This window comes from Typopeltis vanoorti, chromosome 16 (assembly GCF_054136105.1).
Source record: "Typopeltis vanoorti isolate ZY-2024b chromosome 16, IOZ_Tvanoo_1.0, whole genome shotgun sequence".
NCBI classification, from domain to species: domain Eukaryota; kingdom Metazoa; phylum Arthropoda; class Arachnida; order Uropygi; family Thelyphonidae; genus Typopeltis; species Typopeltis vanoorti.
This window is the reverse complement of record NC_143564.1, coordinates 97,689,108-97,709,358: the sequence shown is the minus strand read 5'-3', so window position 1 is coordinate 97,709,358 and position 20,251 is coordinate 97,689,108. Positions and strand designations below refer to the sequence as shown.

Here is a 20,251-nt window from a genome sequence, read left to right as displayed (position 1 = left end):
AGAGCTTTTATCTGCAAAAAAGGGTTTTATGGCAGTCTGTTGAGTTGTACAGATTCTCAAACTGTTGGAAGATGACTGGATGTGTGGGGCTAGGCAGAGATTTTATTTTAGTTATGTATACCAGAGACAGGTGTTGGTGTCAAAGTGACAAAGGTGGTTCATTTGCCTTGACATACAGACTAGGAATAGCTCACATGCAAAATGCTCCAATTCTGTTGCAATTCTGATATCTTGATGGTGAAAGGGTCTAGCCATCACAGTGTACTCTCCCTGGCTGAAATATAGACTTTAGATCCATAGTCAAGTTTTGATCTTATCAATGCTCTGTACAGCTGAAGCATAGAATATCTATCAGCACCCCAGCAAGTAGAAAATAGGGTGCTTAAGGATGTTCATTGCTTTATGGCACTTCCCCCTTAATTGATATAAGTGAGGAAAGAATGCAAGTTCACTATCAAATATCAGTCCCAAGAACTGGGCTTGTGGCACAATTGGGATTAGTGATTATCCTGGCTGGAAATCTGGGTCTGGACCACGTCTGTGGCAGAAATGCACACAAATTGTCATCCACTGTGTAAATCTAAAAGTGCCCATTTTGAAAAATGGTTAATGGCTTGCTGCAGCTTCTTTCTATGACTCTCACATCATATGAATGACAGAAGATGGTAAAGTCATCCACATATAGGGCATTACTTAGTGCTGGAGGAAGTTCTTCTGTTATCGAGTTGACCTTGATTGCAAAAAGTGTGGCATTTAGAACAGAACATTGTGGGACTCACTCTTATTGATGGTTGCTGCCTGCAAAGGAGAGAGAAGTAACCACCCAGACTTGGAAGATTCAATTGAATAAGGAGTTTTTGATAAAAAGAGGTAGATCTTTCAGTATTCCAAATTTCCAAGCAGTGTCATATGTTTTTTCCATATAAAAACAAACCAATAGCAGATGCTCACATTTTAAGAAGGCATCTCTAATGGATGCCTCCATATATAGAGTGATATTTTTGGAAGCCACAATCTGGTTTCTGAAAGAGTTGTTGAGCATACTCTCAACTCTTCCTCTAATGTTTGTCTGGCCTGTACCCCATAGAATGTCCATTTAAATCTCCCATTAAAAGTAAGGGAAACGGTAACTGCATTATAACATGATCAAGGTCGTCTTCAGATATATCTGCGGCAGGAGGAAGGTAGATGCAGCATAGTGTTATAACATTTCCTTTTCTGACCAAGAGTCTTATAACAATTGTTACTATGTTGGTGCTAATATGACTTTGTTGTAAGGGGGTTGAACACAAGGATGGCAACTCCTCGGTGGGCAGGTCTATCCCCTGTTCTGTCCTTATGAATAATGGTGACATTATGGAGAATTGGATCATCATTCGACTTTAAGTACATTTCTGCAAGCCGAAGCATATAGGATTATACACTTCTGCAAGAGAGTTGATGTCATCCAAGTTTTGCCGGAATCCATGACAATTCCACTGTAGGAAGAATGTTTCCATTATTTCTTTTTAGTGATATCATCTGGCTTCCTCTGATGAGATTTTGTTTTCATTAGTCTTGGATTTTTCTTTATTGAGAATTGTGGATGGCAAGTATCCATAATTTCTTCTTCTGAAAAATATCCAAAACATCGTGAAAACTGCACATCCTCTAGGGTACTCGACATACTGACTGTTTTATCTTCCTGAGAGGGAGCAGAGGTATCCATGTTATCCATTGATAGGTCATGTAATAAAGGAATCTGGAGGCATATCTTTGATCCTCTATGGTGAGCGTTCCATTATTTTTTAGTAACAGGATTTTCATGTATGGGATGCTTTTAGGCATATCTTCAGGAGTGAGTCCATAATGACTCTCTCTTTCATTCACTCAAAGGAGACAGCAGTCATATCTTTCAGGAATGTTGTAGTTAGGAAAAAGTGGGATTGACATCCTTATCAATGTCCAACTGACACTTTCTTTAACATTGCCTTCTCAGCGTAAGAGATTTTGTTGTTGTCATTATTGTGGTATACTGCCTCCTGGTATGCAATGCATTGCTCTGTTTTTAACTTTTGTATCTCCATTTCATTCCTTTCATCTTTGGCATGCTCAAGAGTATGCAAGGTAATCTCTTTCACAGTTAGAGCATTTTGGTGTTTTCCTCTTACAGTCTTTATTCTCATGTTTTTTACTGCCACACCAGGCATAGATGGTTGAGTCATGACAGGCAGTTTGAGAATGACCATATTTCTAGTATTTAAAGCACTGTAAAGAGTTGGGATACAGAGCCATACTGGAGAGTTAAGATATCCTGCTTTGACAGATGATGGTTTTGGTTTGTTAAATGTAAGGATGAAGTTTCTGGTGGAAACCAGATGCCCATCTTCATCAGGAACATCAGGGAGGTCCTATTTGGATATTACACCTCTAGAAAAGTTTAAAGTTTTGTGCAGGATGACTGTGATCAGTATTCCCCCTGATAGATGTTACAGGGAGTAATTTTTCTGATTGTGCTAATGTAGCTGCTTCAATAAGGATATTTCCTGAATGCAGTAACTTTACAGCTTTTGGAGATCCTGCTAAATCTTTTAAACTCTTCTGGATGAAGAAAGGTGACATTTTTCCAACTGGACATTCACATGCTGAATGCAATATTAAGAACAGTGGTGTATTTATTGCAGAGTTAGAAACACAAAACTGATGTTTTTTTGTTTCTTACTTTGGTTCTCTGTTGATGATAATATGGTTTCTGAACTTGGTTGGGACTTGTTCAGAGCCCCTGATAAACAAAGAGGATGAAGAAGTATTCATTCTTAGGAGTAATTTAATTTGGCACCCGAGCACTCCATCCACCAGAGCTACAATGGATGCCCACTGACTGACAAGCAATGACTGTGCTAGGAAGTAGAACATCAGGGCCACCCCAAATGCTATAAGCACCATAACAAGCTTTAGGACCTGGACCATGGGGAAGGAGACTTACTGCAACACCCCTTACCCTTACAGGCAAGCGCACTAGCTAAGTGATCCTGGCCAGGCCATTTAGAATCACCTGTCTTGCTGAAGCAAAGGCCAAAGTAGTGCAAGACTACTAGGATCCCCTTTCTGGATGTACACAGGTCGCAACACATTGCAAACATGGTAAGCCATTAAATCTCAGTAATGGTAGTCTGGAAGATGGGATAGTAAAAAAGGCTTAGGAGAAGTACAGCAAAGAATATAAGAAGAAAAGCAAAGAAAACGAGGAAGAATGAAAATGCCAGTACCATCACTGCAAGGTCCCCTTCACTGCATACAGGTGCCTCACATGAAGAAAGGGTAAAGGAGGAGTAATCAGAGTGGAGTCCATGGGACTTGTTACAGAACCAGAAATGAAGTATCCAAAATAAATGGAACAAAATTGTTGCATAAATTGAGTTCATCTACCCATAAATTGTTGGAGTGAGATATGAATAGATGGGGATGACATCCTGACAGGAAGAGTAATGAAAGGATATGATGTTTTTAATGAAGAGAGAAAGAGCAAAACAGAAGCAGAAGTGTTGCTGATGGTGGAAAGGAAGTTATACCCAACCAAGGTGCAGATGCAAGGCACAAATAGTGAAAGTGGTTTTGAGACAGTATGGTAGAGGTGGGTGTTGCTACAGACCTGGTAATGCAGAGGGCAATGAGAAGAAAATGTATAGGCAAATTAGCCTGGCACATTATGAGTGATTTAATTTAGAGTAATATACAGTAGATTGGAATGAAGAAACAGCATCTTGGTCAAAAATAAACAAAATTGAGGTTTCTTAGAGGCAACTACCTTAGGCATTGGGTAACAAATAGTACACGAGGATCAAAGACCTTGGATTCGATCATCAGAAAATGTTATTATAAATGAAATATGAAGGCTTCTGTGAGAAAAGGATATATATGGAACTATGAGGCTGGAGATAGTGACAAATGTAGGTGATGACTTGCAGCTATATCGTAGAATGAGAAATTGGATGGAAAGGAGATCATTACTGCTTGGGCACTCAGGAACTATCTGACAGAAGCAATGTCTGAATGTATTCCAAAAGTCATGAGGTTAAATAAAATAGGTGTGAAATTGATGCCTTGAAGAGGTAAGGCATGCAACCTGGAAGCAAAATTCATTAAGGAGACAGAACAAGACAAGTGGCAATAATCAGTAACATCAGGAGTACAAAGTATAAGCAAGAAAGATGACTTGCTTGGTAAGAGTAGCAAAAGTGCAGTATGAGTGAGCAGAAGTTAGCTAGTGAGACCAAAAAAAGAAAAAAGAAAAAAAAAATCACAGAGAGTTCTTTGGATATACGGCTAGTAGGAAAAATAATGATTATGGAAAAATGACAATAGTAGGTGTAAAGGGTAGAATGATAACCACTGTGGAGGATATAGTTGAGATATTAAATGAGCAATACATAAAAGCATTTCATCCTCATGAATATGACATCATGCAGAACTTGAGTGCACTGGGAAGGAGAGAGAAAGCACTGTTGGTAAGTGAATGAACAGGAGATATATGAGGAGCTCGCTCAGTAAACTTGATGTGAATAAGGCTGTAGAACTTGATGGTATCACTGTGTGTTTTGAGGAAATGTTTCAGGGAGTTAAACAACAGTGTTCATGTACCTATTTAACATGGGTTTTAGAGGTGGCACAAGGTGATAAATGCTTTGGACAGGGAAGATGTATGCACAGTGATATAGTTATATTTCACAAAGGGCCTTTAATAAATTGCTACATGACAAGTTGGTGATTAAATGGGAAATGATGGGGTTAGATAGGAGATTGGTTGTCTAATAGGTATCACAAGTTGCATATAAGAAAGTAATGTCCCAGAAAAGAAAAGTCACTAGCGGTGTGCCATAAGGATGTGTTTTGGGGCCATTGCTGTTAAAATGGTGATATGCAAGTTGTTTGCAGATGATGGAAAGTTGGGAAGAACTATGAGGAGTAGAGTAGATATTGTAGCTTTACACGAAGATTTGAATAGACTGGCTGAATGGGTAAATTAGTGGGGTTACCAGTTCTATGTCGCAAACTAATGTTTTAACATTTGGGAAGCACAGATACAATGCAGAGTATGCAATTAGCAGGAAAGATCTTGAAGGAAGTGGAAGGAGATAAGGGTATTGGGGGGGGGGTATTAACAATGACTTTAAATTTTAAGAGACATACTGCTAATGTGAGGAAAACATAACATTTAATTCACAATATGATGAACTGTGTGTGTGTGTGTGTGTTTGTGTGTGTGTGTGTGTGTGTGTGTGTGTGTGCGCGTGCATGAAAGTGGACCCTGCAATGAGTTCTTTGGACTCCATAGAGGTCTGATGATGGCAATAGCAATAATTGGATATCTCATAACACTGAAGTGATAACTTTAAATTTGTTAGTATTGAACTGATAGTAATTTTTACATGCCAACAATCCCAGTCAACTCAAATCACTGCAAGTGCTACATGTCATTTGCATTCCAGATTACCCTTGCTGATCTCTGCATCATCAGCAAACAACAACTGTAGGTTTGCTGATGATGCAAACTCAAAGGGATAGGTTTGCAAAATAAACTTTTGAAATGGATTGGAGATTGGCTGACCAAGAAGTATTAGAAAGTGATATATATGGCGATGCTGAGTCTATCAGAAGGAGGGAAACCAGTGGTGCACCACTGTACTTGGATCACTGCATCTTAACATGTATTTTCACACTCAAGGTTCCAGTATATTAATGATATACTGAAACCTTGAGTGTGAAAATCAGTTATTTGTTGATGATGCTCAGTTAAGTTAAGCAGAGTAACAAGGAATATAGCTGATTTGAACAGACGTTACGTGATCAAATGAAAATGAATGTCAGTGCAGTGTTGCCAAGTTATGCACTTTGGATAGATGAGTACAGGCAGAATATAGTAAATGAAATTTGATGGAAGTGATTAGTGAAGCTAAACTTGGGGGGTTATATCTTACTTTAAAAGGACAACATCTGTAATATTGTATGCAGATATGAGTTCGAAGGCAATGGGAAACAGCTGGTAGAAGTATCCAAAATGATAACTGACCTATGGAATTTCAAATACAAGGGAATGTGGTATGCAAAGTTTGAGGAATAGATGGAAGAGAGAGGATACATGACAGAGGCATACAAGTTAATAAGCAGATCTCAGTACAGATACAAGTGATATTTTGCAGCTTATGAATGGTGGAGATAGACCTCTGGATCATCCCTAGAAGCTAGGGGTGATGTTGGGAAGCATTTGCAAACACACTCGTCACATCCCAGGTTCTTATGGAATGTGGTGAGTGTGGATGTTATGAGTGCATCTTTGGTGAATAATTGTTTAAAAAGGGATATGATAGGCATTTGGATATAAGTGTCCAAATGGGCCCTTCCTTTGATGAGGCATTATACACTCTGGAGGTGCATTAATAATAATAAAGTTATTACTAAATCTTCCTATGATTTTTAGCTAAACACATAACCATCATCATCAAATTCCTGCCATGCACCCTCAAGACTCCAACATTATCAGATCTTATATTTCTATTGTCTAAGGCACTTTGTACCGTATCAATCCACCTATATCTTGGTCTTCCTCTGGGTCATTTTCCTGCCAACCTGGCAGAGAACACTTGTTTTGCTAATCTTTCTTTGCCCATTCTGTTTAAGTGACCATACCACCTGAGATTAGCTCTGCTAATGCATTCCTGGATGCTGACAATGTCAAGTTCTTTCCTAATATCCTCGTTTTTAATATGATATTGCCATTGATGCCATCTGTTCACGCCTCTAATCTTTCTCAGGATGCTCATATTTGCGGTCTCTAGTCTTTGGTCAAGTGTTTTACTTCTGACCCAGCTCTCAGATCCATAAGTTAAAACTGGTTTGAACACTGTCTTGTATACAGCTAATTTAGTGTTCCGACTAATTTCTCTTATATTCGATATGAATTTATTCAATTGACTTCCTACCATACCAGCTTTGCTGATTCTGTTGTCTATTTCTATATTTAATTTACCATCTTCAGTAAACATCGTGCCTAAGTAGCTAAAATGTTTCACTTGTTCCACAGGTTTCCATTCACAACACAGTTGACATTTTCAATGATTCTGCCTATTTTCATTGTCTTTGTCTTTTTTATTGCTGACCTTCATACCATATCTATTACAACAGCTAATTCGTCCCTCTGTTCAGGCTTTCTGAACTATGCAGTGCAGCCACTGTAAGACTCTTATACCACCATACTTCAGCATTTCTGGTCGAATATCATCTATTCCTGCTGCCTTTCCACATTTCAAGCCTTTGATGGTTTTTTCTACTTCAAGTACGGTTATGTATTCCTGACTGTATGCCTGTTGAGTATTTTTTACCACTGTGCTATCATCATTGCTTGTTTCATTTAGCAGTTTTTCAAAGTAATTACTCCATACTTCAAGGATATCGTTTTCTCCCGTTTGCATGTCACCTTTATCACCTCTAACTCCTTTTACAGCACTCTTTCCTCCATTCCTAAGCTTCTTCAACAACCTCCAGAATATTTTGCCACCTTCTTGATATTTATTTTCTATATTCTTGCCAAAGTCCTCCCATGACTTTTGTTTAGCTAGTTTTACACAGTGTTTAGCATTCTTGCATTTGTCTCTGTATTCTCTAAGAGCACAAGCTGACTTTTTTGACAGGAATTTTTGATATGCTTTCTTCTTTTCCTGCACTGCCTCTTTAACTTCCTGTGTCCACCAGGGAGTTCTGATTTTTTTTATCCTTACAGACAATCTCACCACATGCCTCTCTGGCAGAATCAATTAATGTTTTCTTCAGAGTTTGCCACTGAATCTCCACGGTTTGATTCCTGTTCTCAAACTCTTTCATTTTTTCTTCAATAATCTTTATATATTTTAATCTACAGTTCACATCTGAGAGCTACTAAACTTTTATTCACTTTAAAACTTTTTTACATGTTATTCTTTTCAATATGAAATTCAATTTTATCCTGCTCAAGACTAAATAGTGATCGCTTCCAATTTCAAATCCTCTGTACACTCTGGTGTCCTGCACCAGGGAGAAAACATCACTATCAACAATAACATAGTCAATGAGACTTTTCTTATTCCTTGCCTCTTCTCTCCATGTGAATTTGTGCACATTTTTATGTTGGAACATGGTGTTAGTAATAACCAGTCCATGTCCTGAGCAGAAATCCAACAGATATTTGCCATTATTATTAGCTTTGCTGTTTTCTCCAAATTTTCCCAAAATATTTTTGTATGTCTCACAAAAATAAAAAAAAATGTAAAAAATAAAAAAATAAAAAAATAAAAACACACATAACCCTCTTACATTTTTCTTTATGCTCGCTCAGGGTACATGCTAATTATTTGCATGGGTCATACCTGGAAGTTGGTTAGGGGTATAGTCAGGAAGTAAGTGAAGTCAAAGTTCTTCTCATGGGGATATGGTGAATGTGTGTATATGTGAATGCATCTTTAATAAATGTGTTCAAGGAGAGATATGATAGGTATTTAAGTATGAGAGTCTAAATGGACCCTTTCTTGACAAATCCTTCAACTCCCTAGAGGTGCATTAATATAATAATAGTAATCTCACCAAATCTTCTCATTTTAGGTACTTTTACACATAGCTTTCTCATTTTTTCTGTATATTTTCTCAAGACACTTATTGACTTACTTGCAAGGAACTTGACATCTTCTTTCCCAAGATTACTTCTTTAACTTCTTCGGTCCACCATTAAAGTTCAGATTTTTCTATTCTTGCAAAGAATTTCGCCATGATTCTTTGGCTCAATCAATCAATGTTGTTTACAGATTTTTCTCTTCATTTTTTTTTTTTTTGTTTGTTTTGTTAAACAAAAGATGAAAGCCTTATATCCTCAGCAACTTTAAAAGCTAATCAAGAGCAGACTTTTATAAACATCCATGTTATGCAAGATTTGCACACACACAGATTTGCAGTACACAATCAGTGACTATTTCTCTACCCAGGTAATCTGGTTCTTGTTTTCAAACTCCTTCATTTTTTTTACTCCAATAATATTCATATATTTGAGTTTTATAGTTCACTTATGAAAGCTGTTCGACTTTGATTCTTTTTTAAAATTTTCATGTGTGTGTGTGTGTTTCTTTTCAATATGATATTCATTTTGATCCTGCTCAAAACTAAATGATGATCACTTCCCATTTCCAATCCAATATATACTCTTATCTTGAACAAGCATGAAGTTATCACCATCAAAAGTAATAGTCTATATGACTTTTCATATTTTTTTGTGTCTTCTTTTCTCCATATGAATTTAAGCACAGCTTTACATTTGGATTACAGTACTAATGAATTCCATTATCTAAATGGAAATCCAGCATGTACTCAACACTTATTAGCTTTGCTCTTTTCTCCAAATTTTTCCAAAACATTTCTATAGTAGTATTAATTTCCCACTCTACTGTTTAGATAACAAGGTTTTCATTTTCCATTATGTCAGCTGCCCTCTTTAATGATCTGAAGAATTCCTTTACTTCTTCCTTAGTTGAATCCATGGGGCCATAGGCACTAATAAGTCTCACTGTCTAATTTAGCACTTTGAAAGCTGCCCACTGCAGGCTTCTTGAAAATGCCTGTGATTCAAGAAGTTTATCTTCATATTTAGTAGTGAATATACCATAGTTGCTCCTTCCTTTCCCTAATCACTACATAATATCTAAGTTATTATTTAGCATATCTTGTCTGATTTTAGTCTTCTTCATCTCAGTAATAACAATTATGTCAGTTGAGTACTGTATTTCTTCTGCAAGTTTCACTTATTTTCCATTGATACGTATTATGCCCATGATACCTCTCTTCAATTCTGAGATTGTGTTTGTTCCAATAGCTGACTTGTCACTCTTCCTGGTTCCCTAACAAAAGCATCTTTAACCAGGCAATACCATGTTGATGAAAGAGAGATTGATAGAGAAGAAATACTGAAGGAGAAGGACTTTCCAAAGAATAGCAACTACAAGAATGACAGAAGAAGGATGGTTCACGTTTAATGTTGATATATATTGCGGGGTCTGGTTGGCATATCCGCTCTCCAGTAAAAAGGTTGCGGGTTCGAATCCCGCCATGGCATGGATGTTTATGAATGTCTGTGAAAATACAATTTTCACAGACAATCATAAAAAAAAGTGGTGGTCAGTGGTAGATGCTGTTGGTGTAGATGATGAAGGTAGTTGCAAGTGATGGAGACAGAGAGTTGTAGAGTAGATGCCCTCCCTCGATGAGTCTTTGGACACCCTGGAGGTGACAGCGATTTGTCATTCTTAAGAAATAACTACCAACCAAGCAGCATGTAGAAGTCACTGATATCAGTTCAGCTGATACTGGTAGTTCCTGGAATCCTTAGATATGCATACAGCATATCCAAGGACTTTGCAACATCATAAAGCAAAACCCAAAATTAGACTGATAATGCAAAAGAGAGAGTGAGAGAGTTAGTAAGAGGTCAAGCTAGTAAGAGGTCAATAATGAACTGGCCTTATGAAGAGAAAATTTTTAGGTATGGTTTGGTGATAAGCACTTTGATGTGATTGGTACATAGTAGTTATTCAGGAGATACAAAATACGTGGAGTGAAACAGAAATTCTTTTATAGAGGTTAGGGCAGCAGCTACCATATGTGATGATATATTTGCACCAGAAAAAATGTTCTTACAAAATATTAATCTAGTAGAAAAAAATATTAATCTGAGAAATCACATCTATTCAGGTCTGATGACCTGGATAGAGGTCCCCAGACAATATTAGGACAGTAAAAAGAGAGTGGTAAGTATTTTTCATATATATATATATAAAACTTTATTTATATGAATCATACATTTACAACATGAAAACACAGCAGAGAAGTGTAAGTGGATATCTACTCTATAATATAAAATAAGACTTTTTTTGTAACGTTTTTGTGTCACGTTTTTTGTCAAGTTATTTGAAACGTTTTGAAACTCAGGGCTATCTTGAGTGTCGAGTCTTCAAAATTTGAGTCATCAGAATTCAAGCAGAACAGGTATACCAGTCCAGAACTCAAGGGGGGTTGGGCGGCGTAGGCTCCGGGGGGGGACCTTTCGAACCTTCAAAATTTGAGTCATCAGAATTCAAGGAGAACCGGCCTACCAGTCCGAAACTCGGTGAAGTTGGGCGACGTTGGCGTCGGGCCCCCTGGTGTGTATATATATATATATATATATAATTTCTAGAAAAACTGCCTACTAATATTGTGAACTTACCAGCAATGCTTAGAAATTTGCCAACATCGGTATTCCTAGGAAGATTTGATCGCTGAATTTCTGCACAAAGAGGCAAAGCAGTAAGTCGGACATGTATATGAGATTTCATAGTCTGGAAGAAATTTTATAACTTTTACATAAACTTCTGATGTCATCCAGTCAACAATTGAAAGAATAAAAATTTACATCACAAACTATTTGCTCTCACAAGCACTGCTGTCAGAATAACTCTGTTAATAAAATAAAAAAGAAAAAAAAATTTAATTTAAAATAAATAAATAAATAGACATGGACTAAATGCATCAACTCTGTCAGGTTTTTGAATTATATTAAGGTGAATTATATTGTTTTAATATGATTTTTTTTATCAACAAATCATAAATAAGTACAGTAATTCTCATAGACAGGCTTATATGTTGGTTATGCATTACTAAATCACTTAAGGAATTGACAACGTAGATACGAATATAAATTAAATTACACTTTAATAAATATTTCCGATATTTCAGCAACGTCACGGTGCCATCTTCAAAAGGAACTTACAAAAAAGGCACTTGCACGTAGGCACTACAACACAGTAACTGAGAATGAAGTGATGAAGCTATTGTTCTCCTAAAAGTCCTGATTGTTTCCCTTAGCGCAGTGCTTCCCAAACTTCTGGATTTCAGGGCCCCCTTTATAAAAATTAAGTTTTTATAAAGGGGGCCCTTTATAAAAAATTAAAAAAAATTTCGCGGCCCCCTCGAAAAAAAATCGTAATTGAAACATATATTATTATAATATTTATTGTATTTATATTCAATACTAATTTATAATTTATATCCAAAAACATATGCAGCGAATATTGCAAAAATCAAATGCAAATATTATATTTTTAGCATCTTACATACACATTTGACATGGAACTATCTCAGATTTTTATATAGATAGATATATTGTTATTGTACATTTGCATATTGTACACAAGCACATGAAATGTAAGATGATTAGTAATAAAGAAAAAATTAAAAACATAAAAGAAGTTTAATAGCAATTTAATGTGATGGATGTGTTTCAATACTGCTACACAAAAAGTCAATATCAGGTGAAATATTTGAAATGGCTATTTTTAGATTTTTTTCCAATTCTTCCATTGATAAGAGGACCTATATTTATTTTTAATTATAAATAACAATGAAAATGCTGTTTCACAAAGGTATGTAGATGCGAAAAGAATTAACATATTTAAGGCTGCCTTTGCTAATGAAGGACATTCTTTTTGTCATCGAATCCAAAATTCAGATAAATCACTGTTAAGAAATTCTGATTCGAGGGTTGAATCTGCTCTCTTATCAATTAGTTCTTCTTGGGATAACCATGGAAGATTGCTAAATTGTAGAGAAGGAGCAAATGGTGTTATTATCCAATCATATTCTTTATCTTCATTCAAATTAGGAAAATATTTTTCGAAAACAACCACAGAATTTGTGAGGTGGTTAATTATTATCCTTTTATTTTCTGTTGATAGTAAAATATTATTTTCTTTAGCATATTTATGAAGAGAAATGAAACGCAACCAATTTTGATCACAAAAATGAGATGCTAACATGGGATTCTTATCAAGAAGAAAACTTCGTAGTTCATCTTTCAATATTAAAACTCGTTTCAGAACTTTTCCACGGGACAACCACCTTACTTCTCTGTGATATAAAAGAGTGTCGTAATTGGAATCCATCTCTTAGCATAAAATATGAAACAGTCTTGTATTAGTAGCATTAGTTTTTATATAATTAACTACAGTAGAAACGTCTGATAACACTTTACTCAGTGATTCTTCCATTTGTCGAAATACTAAGTTTTCTCTATGGATAAGGCAATGAACATGTCTTGCTTTCGGATAAACGTTTTTTACTTCTGCCACAAAACCTGAAATTCTCTCTGTCATGGCTTGCGGCACCATCAGTGCAAATTCCGACTGGCAAATGCACTTTTGCCAATCAAGTTCATATTCTTTAAAAAAATTATTCACTTTTTCAAATATATCTTTTTCTTAGGTTGTACCGGAAAGATTTCTGCAAAACAGTAGATCTTCATGAATTTGAAAATTATAGAGGTATCTAACAAAAACCATTGAATTAGTGTCCTTTGTATTATCCGTAGATTCATCAAGCGGAATGGCAAATGCATTACTTTGTTTGATTCGTGAAATTAATGTAGACATGGTATTATCGGCAATGCAATCTATTCTTCTTTTAACTGTGTTATTAGACACAGGAATTTTTTTTAAAAGTTCTGATATTTCGGAACCATAGATAGTTTCACAAATTTTTATTGCTGCTGGTAAGACGAGGTCTTCACCAATTGTATTAGGTTTCTTTGTTTTTGCAATTAACAAAGAAATTTCGAAAGATACTTTTACTAATTTGTCATTCAGTTTAACATGCTTTGAAAAACATTTAGTTTGTCGTTTTAATTCTTCTGCCTTTCTTTGAAAAAACTCAATTGTCTTACTCTTATATTCCCCATGAACAGTATCTAAATGGCGAAAAAGTTTTCCGGGTCGCATGCAATCATTTGATAACTGTTTACAGCAGATTACACACATAGGTTCGTTTGGATTATTACATGATGGTACAAACCCATATTTCAAATAAGAAAGATCGTATTTTCGAATTTTTTCATGAGACATTTTTTGCCTCTTACCGTTTGGTGCTGAAGACAACGCGGACTGTTCTGGTAAAATATGAAATATAGTCCTTTTTTTTTGAGTCTGTTTCTGCTTCTTCTGATTGTTTGCAGGATTTTTTTTATTAGCCACTTATCCATCTCAAGGATAAATTTTTAACGTAGAATAGACCAAATAATAGCACCACTTACCGATACTGGGACACACCACCACAGACTAACAACATGAAATTAGTGAATATTACTTGAATAAGGGAATCCCCATACCAGGAACATTTTTCTCTTTTGTGACTTTTCTCCCTTTATGGTAATTAAGCCTAATGCAAAACAGACAGCAAAGGCAGGTTATTAAAACGTGCATACGATTCGTGCGGTATTAACAAAAGATCGCGCAACCGAAAGATAAAAGCATAGCTGACATTGAGTTGAAATGCTAACTCTCTTCAACCGAAACTGCCATAACATTCACTATATATATATTTCTTAGTTTTAACACATTTACAAATTTTAACATGTTCGGTTGAATTTTATTGCTGCCTTGCGAAATCGAACTCACACACATCTAATTAATAACAATAGTTTTTAGTTACATACTGTGTTTGTCGGTGCAACATATGGTTTTGCTTGAGTCTATATATACAGCATAGTTTCTGTATGAGGGACATGTGATTCATTAATTAGTGTCGTTTTAATCTTAGTTGTCTCTAATTGCACTATTTGTTGAGAAATATATTAGCAGACTGCTCATAACTTAATCACTGACATAATAAAAGTACTTGTTTATCTTGCCTCTGTAGAATAGTGACTGTTGGGGACGGCATGTTGTTTACCGCTGCAAGGAAGTTACTATTGCTCCACGTGAACTTGCTTAAGCTCTTTTTCATGTGTGAAGTATATGCGAAACTTTTATAGGTAACGGAAAACTAGCTCGGATGACAGTGATAATAAAAAAACGAGTTTTGATATGTATATAAAGTCAATATCAACAGTCGCTTGATAACGAAAGCGTAATGAAAGGGATGGGAAGATTTGGAGCTTTCCCAGAGAGCATTCAAAGTAAATACAAGTAAAAACAATTAACCACTGCTTTGAAATGAAACTTATATGAATAAGCATATATTTAGTAATATTCATTAAGCGCCAAAATACACAGGAAGCAAAGTTTGTGGACCAACACCAATGTGTGAATTTTTCCATTAAAATATAAAAAAATAACAACAAAAAAATAAATAAATAAATAAATAATAAAAGTTAAATACGTTTCTTTTAAGATAAGAAAAATCTACTTATTCTTAAAACATTTTAAATTTCTTTTCATTATTTCACGGCCCCCCTCAACAAAACCTACAGCCCATAGTTTGGGAAGCGCTGCCTTAGTGGACTAAGTAGGTGTTCTTGGCCGTGGGGCTGAAGGTCTGCTGATGTAAGCCTCCCAAATTTGGGCCAGTCGCATACAACTAAATTTGTTGAGGTTTGGAGAGTTTCTTAGTGCTGAGGCTGATTCCATAAATAGTCTTTCGAATTTGTATTTGCTACGGTGTATTTCTGTAGCTTTCTTCCACCGTATTCTGTGGCATGTATGCAGAGCATGGTCTGCAAGACCAGAATGGCTGTACTTGTGAAAACGGATGTAGTCCTTGTGTTCCAAAATTCTGATATTCGCTGTCCTGCTTGTTTGGCCAAAGTAAGACAGTTTACAGCTGCAAGGGACCTGGTATACACCAGGTAGGTCTCGGGGGAAGTGGTTGGTCTTTAGTGGAGCGGATAAGGGATGCCAATTTTCTGTATTGTCTGTAACAGGAGGTCAAGTCATGTTTTTTTTAAGATTTTGGTAATTTTTTCCGAGGTGCCTCGGATATAGGGAACGGTAATGGATTTAGAGTAATCCTTGTTGTGGAGGGGGGAGGGGGGTTGTTGTTTGTAGGTTTCAATATTTTTTGGATTTTTTTGGGGAGATAGCCATTGGCTGAGAAAGTGTTGAGGATGTGATTTAGTTCAGTTTTTAGGGCCATGTCGTTAGAACAGATTAGCCCTGTTGTATAGTGTTTTCACCACTCCATATTGTTGTGAGGGGGGGGGGAGTATTGTTGGTGAATGTACCTGCTTGTATGGGTGGGTTTTCTATAAAATGAGAAAACCAAGGTTTCATCAGGCTAGCGGGTGATTAGTGTGTCTAGGAAAGGGAGGCTATTGTTTTCCTCTTTTTCCAGAGTGAACTTGATTCTGGGGTGTTGGTTGTTTAAGTGTGTTAAGAAGGAGAGGAGTGTATTAGAGCCATGTAGCAAACACATCATCAATGTAACGAAGCCATATGGTTGGTTTTTGTGGGGCAGAAGCTAAGGCTTTTTCTTCAAAGGTCTCCATAAAGAAATTGGCCAAGGGTGGGGAGAGTGGTGAACCCATGGCTGTCCCCTCTATTTGTTTGTAGAATTTTCCCTGCCAAATGAAATAGCCTGAGTTCACTGTGAACTGAAATAGGGATGAGATATCGGGAGTAAATTTAGCTTGGATTAGCTATAAAGTTTCCTCGAGTGGGACATTTGTGAATAAGGAGGAGACATCAAAGCTGACCATTATGTCAGTATGTTGGAGTGTAAGGTTTTCTATGCTGGCTTTGAAGTGGGCTGAGTTCTTTATGTGTGATGGTATGTTGCCAGTATAGTGTGTGAGCCCTTTGGCCAAATGTTTAACTAATTTGTATGTGAGGGAATCAATGCCATCCACTATGGGACATAATAGCACATTTTCATTATGTATTTTTGGGAGTCCATAAATATGGCAGGGGGGGGGGATATAGACTTAAACGGTTGGTAATTCTGTTGGTAACTTCTACAGGCCAAGAAGTGACTTTCTTAAGGAGCCTGTGAAGTTTTTTGATTTGTGAGTTGGTGGGATTGTATTCGATAGGGAGGTAAGTAGCCCAATCTAATAGAAGAGCATTAAGCTTACCAGTGTAGTCCTTTTGGTTAAGTACTACAGTTGCATTTCCCTTATCTGCTTTGGTGATAACTATTTCTTTATTACTCCTCATTTCCTACAGAGCTTTATATTCCTTGTTGGATATGTTGGTTTTTGGTGGTGTTGCTTTGGAGAGGACACAAGCTACATCCAGTCTTACACTGTTGGCGATTTGATTTGGAAGATGGCGGATTCCACGTTCGATCTGGATCATAATATCCTCACTAAGTATTTTTCTGGGAGCAATGGTGAAGTTGTGGCCACGTGAAAGCGCATTGAGTGCTTCAGGGTGACTGAAGAAAGGTTGATTGTGGTGTTGGTAGGAAGTTTTGGATTGACGGTCAAGTTCTTTTTTATTTCTTCTCCACCCCCTCACAACAATATGGAGTGGTGAAAACACTATACAACAGGGCTAAACTAATCTGTTCTAACAACATGGCCCTAAAAACTGAACTAAATCACATTCTCAACTCTTTCTCAGCCAATGGCTATTTCCCCAAAAAAATCCAAAAAATATTGAAACCTACAAACCACAACACCCCTCCCCCCCCCCCCTCCACAACAAGGATTACTCTAAATCCATCACCATTCCCTACATCCGAGGCACCTCGGAAAAAATTACCAAAATCTTAAAAAAAAACAACTTGACCTCCTGTTACAGACCATACAGAAAATTGGCATTCCTCATCCGCTCCACTAAAGACCAACCACTTCCCCGAGACCTACCTGGTGTATACCAGGTCCCTTGCAGCTGTAAACTGCCTTACTTTGGCCAAACAGGCAGGACAGCGAATATCAGAATTTCGGAACATAAGGACTACATCTGTTTTCACAAGTACAGCCATTCTGGTTTTGCAGACCATGCTCTGGATACGTGCCACAGAATACGGTGGAAGAAAGCTACAGAAATACACCGTAGCAAATACAAATTCGAAAGACTATTTATGGAATCAGCCTCAGCCATAAGAAACTCTCCAAACCTCAACAAATTTGGTTGTATGTGACTGCCCCAAATTTGGGAGGCTTATATCAGCAGACCTTCAGCCCAACAGCCAAGAACCCTACTTAGCCCGCTAAGGGGAACTATCAGGACTTTTAGGAGAACAATAGCTTCATCACTTCATTCTCTCAATTACTGTGTTGTAGTGCCTACGTGCACGTGCCGTTTTCGTAAGTTCCTTTTGATGATGGCAACGTGACGTTGCCGAAATATCGGAAATATTTAATGAAGTGTAATTTAATTTATATTCATATCTACATTGTCAATTCCTTAAGTGATTTAGTAATGCATAACCAACGTATAAGCCTGTGTACAAGAATATACATATATACTAAAAATGATCTACAAGTTTAATTGAATAAAGTCATACAAATAAATAAAACTTTGAATGTTTAGTTCATTTTTTCACTGTTGTTATTCTTGAACATCTGGCTGCAATATTTAGACTCAGCACATAAATACTTAACAAAAATCAAATACAGGAATTAAAAAAAAAGCAATGTCTTTATTGCTTCAGCTATGATTAGTACAGTCATAATTTAAAATGAGAACTCCTGAAGCCACACAAAAACGTTGCTATTTTACTTCCTATTAAAAAGGACAAAAGCTAAAAAAAATTCCCCTATAGCAAAATCCAATTTTGATAGCAAAAGGTCATTTAATGAATGTAAATGTATTTATTTTTAGCGAATATAAAAAAGTCACACTAAAGAGCCATCATAACATGTAAAAAGAAGTCAACCAATTTAGAAGGGCAACTCCGGTGTCTAAGGGTCAAAGCTCTATAACTGAGAGAAGACCTCCACATTGATTTTAAAGGAATGCAGAGAAACAACCAGGGCTTCTGACCTAATGTCCAATCCTCACCTTCTCGTGGTGCACCCTGTTGGGTATCTACCTGGACACTGAACGAACGAGGATGGGCTGGCAATTTAGGATTTAGCCGACCAAATTGTATTCTTATTGGTTAAACCAAAATAAAAAATGATGGTACAACATGACAGAATTTCATGCCAGCTGAGGCGTCGCCCGGTTAAACAAGGCCAAGTTGTTTTTGGCAGGGAACCAGGGCGAACAGCGAAAAGTCAGCTACTGGAACAAATCTGAAAACAAACCCCAACTTAACATCGCCAGAGTTAAAGATCGGTACTATCAACACAAGAAGCCTGAATGGCAAAGAAATGGAGCTAGTTGAGGAATTACATAATTACCAGATCGACATAATAGGGGTGACTGAAACAAAAAAGACAAAAACTGGTGAGACCTTTCTGAGCAATAAATACAAAATGTTATATTCAGGAAATGACAATCAAGGAAAAGAAGGAGCAGCCATAGAATTCAACACAAAATATGAGGCTAATCTTCTTGAATGGAAGGCAATCTCAAGTAGAGTAATGTAGGCAAATATGAGAATGGAGACCTGGACAATGAGACTTATTTATGCCTATGGTCCCGCAGAAGGTATTACTAAGGTAGAAGTGAAGGAATTTTTTGAGGCTTTACGAAAAGCAACTGACACAATGAAAAAGGAAAAGTTTGTCATCGTTGGGGATCTAAATAGCAGAGTAGGAATTGATTACCAGACATACAAAAATATTTTGAGAAAATTTGGAGAAAAGAGCAAAGCTAATAATAATGGCAAATATCTGTTGGATTTCTGTTCAGAACATGGACTGGTTATTACTAACACCATGTTCCAACATAAAAATGTGCACAAATTCACATGGAGAGAAGAGGCAAGGAATAAGAAAAGTCTCATCGACTATGGTATTGTTGATAGTGATGTTTTCTCTCTGGAGCAGGACATCAGAGTTCATAAAGGATTTGAAATTGGAGGTGACCACTATTTAGTCTTGAGCATGATAAAACTGAATTTTATATTGAAAAGAATAACATGTAAGAAAGTTTTAAAACAAATAAAAGTTGAGCAGCTCTCAGATGTGAACTGTAGACTAAAATACACAAAGATTATTGAAGAAAAATAAAAGAGTTTGAGAACAGGAACCAAACCTGTTCTCAAACTAGCTAAACAGAAGTCATGGGAGGACTTTGGCAGGAACATAGAAAAAATAAATATCAAGAAAGTGGCAAAATATTCTGGAGGTTGTTGAAGAAGCTAAGGAATGAAGGAAAGGGTGCTGTAAAAGGAATTAGAGATGATAAAGGTGAAATGAAAACAGGAGAAAAAGATATCCTTGAAGTATGGAGTAATTACTTTGAAAAACTGCTAAATGAAACAAGCAATGATGACAGCACAGTGGTAAAAAACACTGACCAGGCATGCAGTCAGGAATACATATCCATACTTGAAGTAGAAAAAGCCATCAAAGGCTTGAAATGTGGAAAGGCAGCAGGAGTAGATGATATTCGAC

At 36.6% G+C, this 20,251-nt stretch overlaps 1 protein-coding gene across 2 annotated transcripts in view; it reads right to left on the bottom strand.

The window, feature by feature from the left end:
- The window catches only part of LOC150098209 (uncharacterized), a 271,336-nt gene that overhangs the window by 211,473 nt on the left and 39,612 nt on the right, over positions 1-20,251 (bottom strand). For both annotated transcript variants that reach the window (XM_090406181.1, XM_090406182.1), the window contains exon 4: positions 11,258-11,369. In XM_090406181.1, coding sequence (XP_090262307.1) covers positions 11,258-11,369 — 112 coding nt within the window. The remainder of the gene's footprint in view (positions 1-11,257; positions 11,370-20,251) is intronic.